The sequence below is a fragment of the Anneissia japonica genome, unplaced genomic scaffold (genome assembly GCF_011630105.1).
Source record: "Anneissia japonica isolate Jap-2015-1 unplaced genomic scaffold, ASM1163010v1 scaffold993_len1110182_cov180, whole genome shotgun sequence".
In the NCBI taxonomy this organism is placed as follows: domain Eukaryota; kingdom Metazoa; phylum Echinodermata; class Crinoidea; order Comatulida; family Comatulidae; genus Anneissia; species Anneissia japonica.
The window spans coordinates 521,690-533,394 of record NW_022749760.1 but is presented as its reverse complement, the minus strand read 5'-3'; the positions used below and the strand labels follow the sequence as shown (position 1 = coordinate 533,394).

At 36.5% G+C, this 11,705-nt stretch overlaps 1 protein-coding gene across 2 annotated transcripts in view; it reads right to left on the bottom strand.

Annotated features, from left to right (window-relative positions):
* The window catches only part of LOC117121166 (RNA-binding motif protein, X chromosome-like), a 19,224-nt gene extending 7,593 nt beyond the window's left edge, over positions 1–11,631 (bottom strand). The window contains exons 1-12 of one of the 2 annotated variants that reach the window (XM_033266272.1): positions 11,527–11,629; positions 11,291–11,321; positions 9,546–9,771; positions 5,671–5,798; positions 5,164–5,531; positions 3,396–3,464; positions 2,838–2,915; positions 1,852–1,908; positions 1,541–1,642; positions 1,314–1,455; positions 876–1,072; positions 512–586 (exon numbers count right to left, since the gene is read on the bottom strand). In XM_033266272.1, the coding sequence (XP_033122163.1) occupies positions 512–586; positions 876–1,072; positions 1,314–1,455; positions 1,541–1,642; positions 1,852–1,908; positions 2,838–2,915; positions 3,396–3,464; positions 5,164–5,531; positions 5,671–5,798; positions 9,546–9,767 (1,438 nt within the window). In that variant the 5' untranslated portion in view covers positions 9,768–9,771; positions 11,291–11,321; positions 11,527–11,629. Of the gene's footprint in view, positions 1–511; positions 587–875; positions 1,073–1,313; positions 1,456–1,540; positions 1,643–1,851; positions 1,909–2,837; positions 2,916–3,395; positions 3,465–5,163; positions 5,532–5,670; positions 5,799–9,545; positions 9,772–11,290; positions 11,322–11,526 lie in introns of both variants that reach the window. The other variant, XM_033266271.1, reaches the window with a different exon arrangement.
* Between the last annotated feature and the right edge of the window lie 74 nt (positions 11,632–11,705).

Here is an 11,705-nt window from a genome sequence, read left to right as displayed (position 1 = left end):
TCAGGGGTTGGATTAATAAAAAAAACTTTGTCGATAAATATTATGTTTGTTTTTGTGATTTGTCATCTTTCATGATTTATATATTGATTATTGTATTATGTTATCTATTCGCAGATATAATATTATATGGATTTTCCTTTTTCCTGATCTTTTTGACTTTTTCCCTAATAATAATTAAATCCCATTTATTTTAAATATTAATTTCATTCATATGAGTGCATATGTAGCTTAAATGATCAGGTTCACATGTTTAAACAAGTGTTGAGATATTTCAATGACCTTTCTTAAATAACGGCAGTGTTTCAGACTAAATGAGCAGCGTTAAAAAATAGTTTTTTCTTTGAAAATATTTTTTTGATGATTCAAATTAGAGAAAGCACTTGCTGGACTGCATGTGCTATTTTGTTATTTATTAATTTTTTAATATTTGTGATACGTTGATACGTGAATCATCAATTAAAAAACCCATGATTACCGACACTAAACTGCTAAAATGTGAAAGATTAATTACCGTAATCCTTGGCAGCAGCAGGGTCAACATAGGGGTCAGCATAAGCTGGACGAGCCGGTCGCACGGGACGAGTTTCTGTAAAGAAAATTAACCTGATATATTATTTGATCTTCATTCAGATTATCTTGTTATACACAAAAACAATTTTTACAAAATTTTAGTATTCTTGACTCTTAGGTCAAAAATTAAGAGAAACCACAATAGAGACACTAAATGTCAAATTGTACACAAAAAAAAAAAAAAACTTCAAATAATAATTAATTATTGAAAAAAAGCAACATTGAGGTTACTAATTGATTCTATGGTTAAATAATGTGTGCTATTCATTCTTTGGTGACTGAAGAAAATATTTAGAGCTCGTTACCTCCTGGGTATTCCCGACTGTATGATGGTTGTTGTGCGCTCCTCTCATACGCATCAGCACGAGGTGGGTATTCACGTTCCTCATACCCACCAGCGGCATAGCCTCGAGAGGCAGTCGCTGGCTCGCGTCGAGCAGCTGGGTATGGATCTCGCTCAGCAGCAGGCTCAGCGTAGCTTCCACGTGATGCATACGGGTCTCTGTAATCATAGATGGTTTCAAGTAGTTAGAAATACAGTACAAAATCGTTTGTTTTTTTACTTTTTTCCATAACCACCACAAAAAAAAAGTCAAATGCAGCAAAATCCAAGACAATCAACCATACACAAGATAGTACATTAGAAAGTGTAAAAAAAAAAAAAAAAAAATGTGTAGCAATATTGAAGGAATAAGAAGAACAGTGGCAAGGATAAAATTGAGTGGAAGTTAATGAGCACCTACCTTTCACGTGGTGGGTAATCTCGAGGAGCTTCCCTGGCAGCTGGGTAACCTCTTGCAACAGCAGGCTCTCGTGCAAGCCTATCACGGGACGGACCAAGCTCAGGCCGTGCATCTCCATATTCATACCTACTAGGGGCTCGGCCTGCAAAGATGAAAACAAAACATCAATTCCTGCTTTTCCTATGAATTAGCATTAACCTATATTTCTTGATCACAAAGTTACTTGCCTAATACTGAATCCCGTGGTTGACCTGGATCGCGGGCATGTACAGGGTCGCGTGGTGGAAGTTCTGCACGGCTGTCACCATATTCTCTTGCAGGAGAGCGGCCTATAACAACAATTATTTGCAAATTATTAAAAGTGTACAACACACAGGAAATTAATTATTGTGTTATTCTATTTGACAATAAATCATACAATGGGTTGCATTATATAGGTTTGTAATGTAGTTATACAATATAAATCTCAGATATGAAGTACCACTGATTCAAAATTTAAAAATCAATAAAACATATTATATTATATATAATTTCTTACCATATAATGAGTGTTTAGAAGGTCTTTCAGGAATATAATCTGGAGCTCTGTGGTTACCTACAATAAAAAAAATTATTAAAACACTTTTAAGTATATTTTATCAATATTCACACTATTATAAGACCAAAATAAAAATATGTGTTGCCCTCCGCGACCGTCCGAAATTTTCCAAAAAATCGGGTCGGCATTTTCTTTTTTAATAATGGCTATGCTCAGACACCACGGCTTACGCTAGCGTATCGTTAATTGAGTGGTGTGAATTTGGGTGCGGCGTAGCGAACGCTAGTAATATCGCGCAATCACTGGTGTACGGTAATCCAGCAACAGATCCCAGATTATCGTACGCCACTGATTTACGACAGTCACGCATCAGTAATTTTGATATCAGCCAGGATTTGACCAATCAAAATACGCCTGTAAACAGAAAATTAAGTGCACGAATTACGAATATTTTGCTCGAATACTTACGCTAGCGTTCATTAATCGCCCAGTCTGGACATCTTGCTAGTTACGCCATGGATTAACGTATGCCCGGCGTTAGATACGCCTGGCGTATCTCTCAGGTCTGAACGTAGCCAATTTTGTTCAAAGGCCTTCCATTCATTTAATTACAAATTTAAAAAAATATTATTTCAATATATACTTGGTTAGTATTTATTCGTCATTACTTTGAATATATTTTGTTTGGCATGCTTGGCATTTACTGTGGTGACTTGTAGCCAAAAACTGTAAGCACCTCTTTACGGCTGCTGGGTAGTCCAAGACCACGGCAATATGCAATTCAGCACAATGATGCTGCGATTTTAGGTTATTCTCCTATCTTTAATTTGTAGAGTTCCCTGATAATGACATGTGTTTTTACAGGGTACTTATTTATTTTCTTAACTACATTTCCAAATGGATAACTCTTAAGAAAAGCTAACTTGACTTCAGAAGCATTGACAATATTCTCAATACAAAAGCAAACATATATATATCAATATTACCATAGCCATTTTCTTCTTGCGCATAACCTCCTCTTGCAGGAGGATACTCTTCAACAGCCTGGTCAGGGTACGAAGGTTCTAAATAGAAATTAAATCATATTATCTTATCTGACAAAAAAACATGTTTCAAATGCTCAACATGCAACAACAAAAATTATTGTATTTATAAATTAACATTTGTTGGTATTAGGAACATGCAACACAACCAACAAGGTGGTGACGCTTAGTGAAGGGTTCAGCATTTGTCCTTGAGAAAGGAACTATGTCTGCACCACATTTTGCCCAATAAACTAATAGGGAACCTCATATAAATGATTACAATGTGACATATGACATGTCATAGTTGATTGAAGCTCTTAGCAGCGTTCTGCAACTACTGTGCTGAAGAAGCTTAATTTCCAAGATACCAAAGGGTCAGATAATGGAACAGTTACACCCCGACAGAATCTTACAAAGCAGATGACAAATGATTGATTTTGCATCAAATCATAGGGATTAACAACATCAATCTACTAATGCATACATTAGAATTTATTATTATTGTTCTTAAAAACTTACCTGGTCTGCTTCTTTTCATTGGCGGACCATACTCATCATCTACGTAACGACGTGGAGTGGACAAAAGAGCTGTTAATAGTACATATGGAGAAGTGTGTTCAAAAGAAAAGTAGATAAAAAGGATATAAAATTTGTTCATGATACAATTATTCTCCTAAGTTTCTTTAGTATTTAAGTTCTGTTAGTTTTACCTCTATCTCCTCCAGGTCTTTGTGCAGGAGGACCGTAGTTATCTTCATATCCACCTCGAGACCTGCCAGGCCTCATTTCAGCATCATGATCCAATAGACTTGGCGGCAACGGCCTGCCGTTTGGGCCACCAGGAAAAGGCCTAGGTTCCGATCTGGGCCCCATGGGCCTTGGACCATTAGATCTTGGTGATCCTGCTCCTCCCCTACCACGCATCATCATTGATCGACCATCACCAAGAAGTCCGCCTCTGCCTCTTGGAGCTCCACGCGAGGAACCACCACGTGGGGGTCCACCACGCGGGGGTCCACCACGCGGCGGGCCACTTAGGCCCCTTCTCATGAGTGGGGGAGGATGTCCTCTTCCACTACTGTTAAAATAAAAATCAACTCTCGTGTCTCAATATTTATTGGTCTACCCATTCATCCTCACGTTTTTCTTTTTTTTTTTAAATTTTTTTAGTGAAATAAAAATAATTAAATATAATTTTTTCTGTTGGAGTAATACAAATTCCTTTGATTAGAATTGAAAGATAATAAAATGTTTTTCCTAAATAAGTGGTTATTTAGGAATTATTTAAATAATTTTTTAGGCCCTGTTTATCAATAATTTTGAAAAAAAAAAGATTAAAAATACTAATTCAACAGTCAGAATAAATAAATGCATCTTCAAATCAGCACAAATTATTCCTTTACAAAATAAAACTAAATTTGTAATTTTTGATCAAAAAATTTCACCTCAAGGGGGGCCTAAGCCAATTCCCCTAGGCCTACGAGCCGGTTTAGTCACCTTCACTGCACTACGCACCGTAGCCTGAAAAAGCCTAACTTACCCCGCGACATAAAATCCATAAATCAATTATTCGCCTAGCGTCCATACAAAGACATGGGAAAACGCACCTATAATCTTTCAAAAATCCGGTTGGTATAAAAAAAAAATTATAATATGAAAAATTACGATAATATAGGCGATCAAGGTGTCATTTTCGAACTCTTGACAAGATGGATCTCAACGTCATGATTGCGCATGTCACAGGGAAACCAAAAAGTTCGAAAGTTCAACGGCCATGTCAGGGTTCGTTTTCATTTTTGTAAACAACCAAGATGGCGCTGACGAAGTTGATAGCCACGTTTTTTTTTCAGCCACAAAAAAACATTAATTTTACGTGGAAATATGAGGATATAATAACCAAAACTGGTACAGTATATATATTGAATATATATTTATATTATAGGAAAGTATCAGATTTGTTACTTTTTGAAAAAAAGTGTATTTTTAGACGATTTTATTCATCAGTGTTGACGGCGGCGCCTTCCCGTTCAAGGGTATCATATTACAAAAATAACGATCATATTTCATATTTTTAATTACTCTAATCATTCAAGTTAATTAAAAAAGCACCAAGAAACATTTTTTTATAAAAATTTTTGATATTTTCTCAAATATTTAATGAAAATACATGCACACATTACTGCACATACGTTTTTTTTTTAATTATTAGATAAAAAGGATATAAAATTTGTTCATGATACAATTATTCTCCTAAGTTTCTTTAGTATTTAAGTTCTGTTAGTTTTACCTCTATCTCCTCCAGGTCTTTGTGCAGGAGGACCGTAGTTATCTTCATATCCACCTCGAGACCTGCCAGGCCTCATTTCAGCATCATGATCCAATAGACTTGGCGGCAACGGCCTGCCGTTTGGGCCACCAGGAAAAGGCCTAGGTTCCGATCTGGGCCCCATGGGCCTTGGACCATTAGATCTTGGTGATCCTGCTCCTCCCCTACCACGCATCATCATTGATCGACCATCACCAAGAAGTCCGCCTCTGCCTCTTGGAGCTCCACGCGAGGAACCACCACGTGGGGGTCCACCACGCGGGGGTCCACCACGCGGCGGGCCACTTAGGCCCCTTCTCATGAGTGGGGGAGGATGTCCTCTTCCACTACTGTTAAAATAAAAATCAACTCTCATGTCTCAATATTTATTGGTCTTTAATTCATCATTAAAAAAAAAAATGGTTAGAAAAATTTGAAAATTAAATATAGTTCAGAATTGCATACAGCATAATCATTAATAATACTTACAATCCCCCTCGTGGTGGTCCACCTCTGCCCATAGACCCACCTCGTCCACCCCTTCCTCGACTTCCAGCATCATGTGTATGGAGAGCCTTCAGAGCGTTGTCTACTTTCAGTGGTTTTCCATCCAGTACCTAAAGAAATATTTATTTCTGCTGTTATTTTATACGCAAATTTTATGTTTTGTAGGTTCTTAATGTTGTAATAATATCTCCTCCTAACATTTATTGATAATAATCTATATATCTAATAAAAATATAAATTAAATAACGGATGTTAAAAACATATCTTTAATGAATCTAGAAAACATCTTTTAATAATTAATAAGAGACATAATTATTCATCGTAAGAAAACTCAGAAGAAACAACTGTAGGTAACGTGCCTTTCCAAAGGGCACAGGCAAAATTCTTAATGAAGATTTGAAATAGAGTTAATCTCAACCGGGGCGCTGTTCGACTGAAATATTCACCATTTTATTTTTTTTTAAACAGCGGCACCAACGCTTTACAACTTTTCACTGGAGACATCCAGCTGCCTAGCCTGAGCATCAGCTGGCAACAAACAAAGCACTGCGCAGCGAATAGCGCCGCTAGACCTCTGTCGTAGCAGCCAAAAGATACAATCTTTTGCTACAGTGATTTCTATATGTAAACATTGCAATAGCTTTTTAATTAGACTTTTAATATAAACATTTTGTTCTTTTTCTGTTTTAAAATACTTAAGTGCTTGTTAGTAATTTAGTTTTATCGCTTAATTAACCCATGATGGTACCTACTTAGAGTGAAATGCTAGGCCTCAAGGTAGTCCCCAGTGGAAGTTTTATTTCATTTCTTTAGGCACGACCGCCAAGGATATGCCAATAAGTGAACTTAATCACTGTCCTACGTGGCATATCCATTTAACAACAGGGGACTTAATGGACCAGTACACCAGGGTAACCTACTCTTCTTGAATAATGTACTCGGCCCATGAATTTCACGTCGGCAACCGGTAATTGCTGACCATATTGCCCAGCCAGAATTGCTACAGGACAGCAATTTTTTGCTGACCTAGGCCTAGATTTCTTTACTTCAAAAACTGCTTGGAAAGTCAAAAACTGACTAAAACAAGCTATAATAGCAGACACTAAATTTCATGTACGTCGTCAAACCAAAGAAACTGGTGGTTCATAAAACAGATTTGTTTGTACAGTAACTATTTGAAATAGGCATGCAGTACGTATGATTTGTGTACAATTGTCTTGTCTTTTCTCGCCTAGTCGTTTCATAGGCTAGGCCTATGTAGGAATGACACTAGCCAGCCAAGGCCTATAACATCGTTCAATTGAAGCCACGTGGGTCACGCAGGTCGTAATGCTTATCTAAATCATTATTTGTTTTTCATTTATCTAAAAACAACAAAATTCAACATATTGGAGGCCTAATCCTACTGCCCGTTTTTAACACAATCATGATCGCATCGTGACTTCACTACTGACAAGTACTGTACATGAGTGGAAATCCCTGATAGATCATTCTGGGCATGTGCATGGACATGCATGGGCAGTTTTGAAGCAGCCTGTGATGATACGATAGTAGCTTTTACGAAAGTGATATTTCCTAAGCCAAATCTAATGATAAAACGAACACTAAAACGAAATTTATTCCGCGATTTTCTTATGTAAAACATATTATATCATTATTATATTACACTATTAAATTAATACAAGTACGACCATTCTTTCACCAGCAATATACTGATTTAATAGAAAAAATTTAAAAATCACAATCTGTAGATGACGAGGTAAGGTCGAGCGTTCGGAAAAACTGTAGTTTTATTTATTTCATTTCAACAGACCAACAGCGAATCATCGCCACTAACAGGCTGGTAAAATATATAAAATTTTAATATATCAAATATACAGACGAAACAGTACAAAAATCTCACCTATTTAAATGATTAATAATAATAGAACGTAATATAGACAAACTATTGTGAAAAATGTCAATATGGGTTAAAATAAGAGAATTATATTGAAGAGAAGTCTAGAAATAAAACTACTGTACGTTTACAGTTTATAATATATAGGCGTAACAGTTGGTAGCAAAAAATTGCCGAGGCTGCCGACCTTTAAGGTCGGCAACTTTTTGCCGACCTAATTTTTTCCAAATTTCATGGCTGTGTACCGGGTTCACGAGAATAATACGTACACTGGGCCTACGGTTTAAAGTCCTTATCCGAGAAGACTTGTTCCACCACCAGAACCATTGGCGAGTGAGTCGTTCGAACCAGCGCCGATATTAGAGCTGAAGGTTACTAGGTTGCTAGGTTCTCAGAAATTTTTATTTCAAATTTGGTGAAAATGGTGTATAATAGGCATGACGATGTCATATGGGACACCGCTTTATTTTTACTATAAAAATTGAAGGGATTATGTCCAGGGTTCTCACCACAGTGGTTGGCGCTGGACGGCCCCGACCACCACTTAAAATTTCCGACCACCACTCCCATACTGCCGACCACCACTATTTTTGCAATTGATAGTTGAGAAAAACAATGTAACAAAATACTTTCGTTACATGACTACAGTAGGGAGTTGTGATTAACAACTCAGTGTCTAGACAATGAACATGCTAGCTACATTAGATAAGATATCAATTAACGTCTCCGTGGTTACGTTAATTTGAAACCCTACTACCTTACTAAGGCCTAGCTGTAAGCTTATACTGTTCTGTCTGTAGGCCTAGCATTGTTTGTTCAGTTCAAATCGTGTCCGCTCAAGCCGAACGAATAGCAATTATTTAACATCGTCGACAATATTGTAATATTATTTATTTCTAGGACGACTTCAACAAATCACAATGGGCCTATAAACTTGTATATGTTCCGTCTTCTTTATTTTAGCGTTTATCATCAACGTTTATTTAAACACTCCGATCACAACACCTCATCCACGATACGTCCATTACACAACATGCATTTCGCTCTATCTACAGTGTAGCATGTTTTTTTTTTTCATCTGCTGGTGTTGCCAGATGAATTCCTTGCCAGATACACAGAAATTTTAAATGCCCAATTTCTACACACAGCTTTAATTATTATTACTATATATTATTAATATCTTATATAAAGCACAGTATAGCACTTTAACTACAGTACATTACTCAATCAAGGAATAAGACACAACAACGACGAAGTTAACTCTGATATGTCTGAAATTTAATCTATCTTTAGAGATCCCGCCACACGCAGCCAGCGCACTCTCCAATCACATGTTAAAAACAAAGTAGTACTTTCTTGGGTGGTGGCGCAAGCCTCTCTCCTTTCCTAGTACTACTATCATATTAATCCGCGATAGTCGCTAGAGCATGCAGCAATGCACGATGCGCTCGTGTACAGTAGTACTGCAAGCGGTGACGACATATTTTGGTAATACATTTTCAAAACTGTACCTGCTATATTGACCATGAAAATATTTTACAAGAAGTAAGTCATCACAAATAATACTATTAATCAATTTAGGCCTGTACTTTGTAGGCCTAGGCTAGAGGCCGAAGCTACGTTAAGGGCTAGGCCCTAGGCCTACTGAACTGAATAGGCCTTCCTAGCTAGGCCTAGTTCACCTACCACTACGATTTTTGGCTTGGCCTAAAATTTGGGTGGCGAGTTAGGCTTGTCACCCCACCCCCGTCGACGTCCACCCCCGCGGTCGGGGGTTCCCGGGGGTCGGGGTGGGCCTGGTCGCCGACCACCACTCCTAACATGCTGGTGAGAACCCTGTATGTCAGTTTGAGAAAGTTAAAAACATGGTTTTCATGTAACTATATCACCAAGGAAATGGCTATTTTGTATATAAATTTAGCTTTATAAACTACATTTTTAATCTTTCTAAACAACTTACAAATCCATTCATTTCTTTGACTGCAGCATCAGCGGCAGCAGGATTTTCAAATGTCACAAATCCAAACCCTCTGGAAACCTCAGTCTCTCTGTTTTTCACGAGCAGTACTTCAGAAATCTTGCCAAACTTCGAAAACTTTGCTTTAATTGCTCCTTCGGTGGTTTCAATGGCCAAACCACCTACAAACACCTTGCCGGGTCGATCCTTTTCTGCTGGTGGCATTTTGCTTGATAAAATATGGAAAGATTAATCACAATCATTAAAATGTCTGTCATGTGCTAAAAGAATGAGAAAAAATTAACAGCCAATGAAACAATAAATGTTTGCTGTATTCTTTTCTATAAACCATTTGGTTGGCACGGCAATAAAGAATATTTGTAGAAAAATGTCAGCGAAAAACTGATTTTACTCCTGCAATCTGTTCCTGGTTCAAGTTAATCTAGGCTAGGCCTAGTATTTAATCAAAATTAGCATTATTCAAATTTCCTTTACATAAATAATAATAATTCTAAATTATACATCAATCGATTACTGTAAATAATAATATAAGTTCAGCTTGGCTGCGATGTATTTTTATCCAGAAAATCAGGAAATCAAGTGTGTCTTAATATTACTTACATATACATTTAGCCTTATTAAAAAAAAATTTTTTTTTAATTTTACGATAAAAATGTATGTCACAGACAGGACAAAATTTGGACATGACTCTCAGAAAGGTTTACATATTCTAATATTTCTCCTCATCTAAAAGAGATATTAAATAATTTTTTGTTAAAAACTATTCCCAGATGATTGTTTTACATGCCTAAGTACTTACCAAAAATAACTAATTTTATGAAAAAATATGAAATAACTGTCACGGACGGGACACTTTTGTCCAATGAAAGAAAAACCATACTTTTCAATATAATAAGAGTATAACAATTATTCTCTGATATCAATGTAACAACTTACTTGCATTGCTACCTTTGTTACTCTAATTCAGTAGCAAGAAACATGTATTGCGGTAATTTTTTAAGTGTCCCGTCTGTGACAAAATTGGCTTTTCTGTGACAAAAACTGTCCCATCTGTGACAAAATTGGTTTGTCTGTGACAAAAACTGTCCCGTCCATGACAATTTGTTTTTGAAATCTTATATTTTTTTCAGGTTAAACAAAAAATTATCTAAAAATTGGTTGATAAAATATTTATTAAGATAGTCTGTAGTAGGAGAAAATTGAATAATTAATATTTCATGGCATTACTTTCCTAATGAATGTAAAAAAACATCCTCAATCAAACAAATGTCACGGACGGGACAATTATGAATTTTAAATTTGATGTGTAGGCCCTAAGTATGAAATTAATAACAAATTTCAACCAAAACCATGATTTTGTAGTAGAGAAAGTACAAGGTAACTGTGTCTGCACCAAAGGTAAGAATATAGAGTTAAGGAGGGAGCTGATTCCAGGCCTAGACCCTAGGCTCCTTTAACGCTTTCCTTTTTCCTTGCATTCTATTTAAATTTTGTCCCGCTGACAAGGTAGCCCGGGCGCGTCACGTCTGACGGCAATCAACCACGCGACGAACAAACACATCCAACCAAGAAGCGTCAATAAAATCTTCAGTAGTAGTAACCGTATTCCGTAAACCAACAATACATCATATTGTAATGGTAAACTGTTTTACATTTAACCTATTACTGACAAATCTTCTCAAGGTTTACACTTTTAAACAGTAGTAAGTGAAAAGGAAACTACTTACCAATTCGTATAACGACTTAGCCAAACGAAATCTACAGAGAGAAAGAAAAAAAGGAAGAGAAAGACACGCAGTTTGACCTGATCTGAAGCTTGTAATTAAAGAAACTTGCGGACCTTTGGCGTACTCACAAAAAACCTCAACTAGGTCTAGGCCTAAGCTAGGCCTACTATTTAATCAAAATTAGCATTATTCAAATTTCCTTTACATAAATTATAAAAAATAATTCTAAATTATACATCAATCGATAACTGTAAATAATAAGTTGTGCTTAATGTGGTGTCCCGAACTAGAGGTTCTATAATTAGTACAACCACATGAAGAGCCCTCTTGCTCTCTGTTTAAGCATCGCGATCGCGTTCTTGATGATTTGTGTTTTAATTCAAGGTAGCCTTACATTTTTTTAAAATTTCCAATA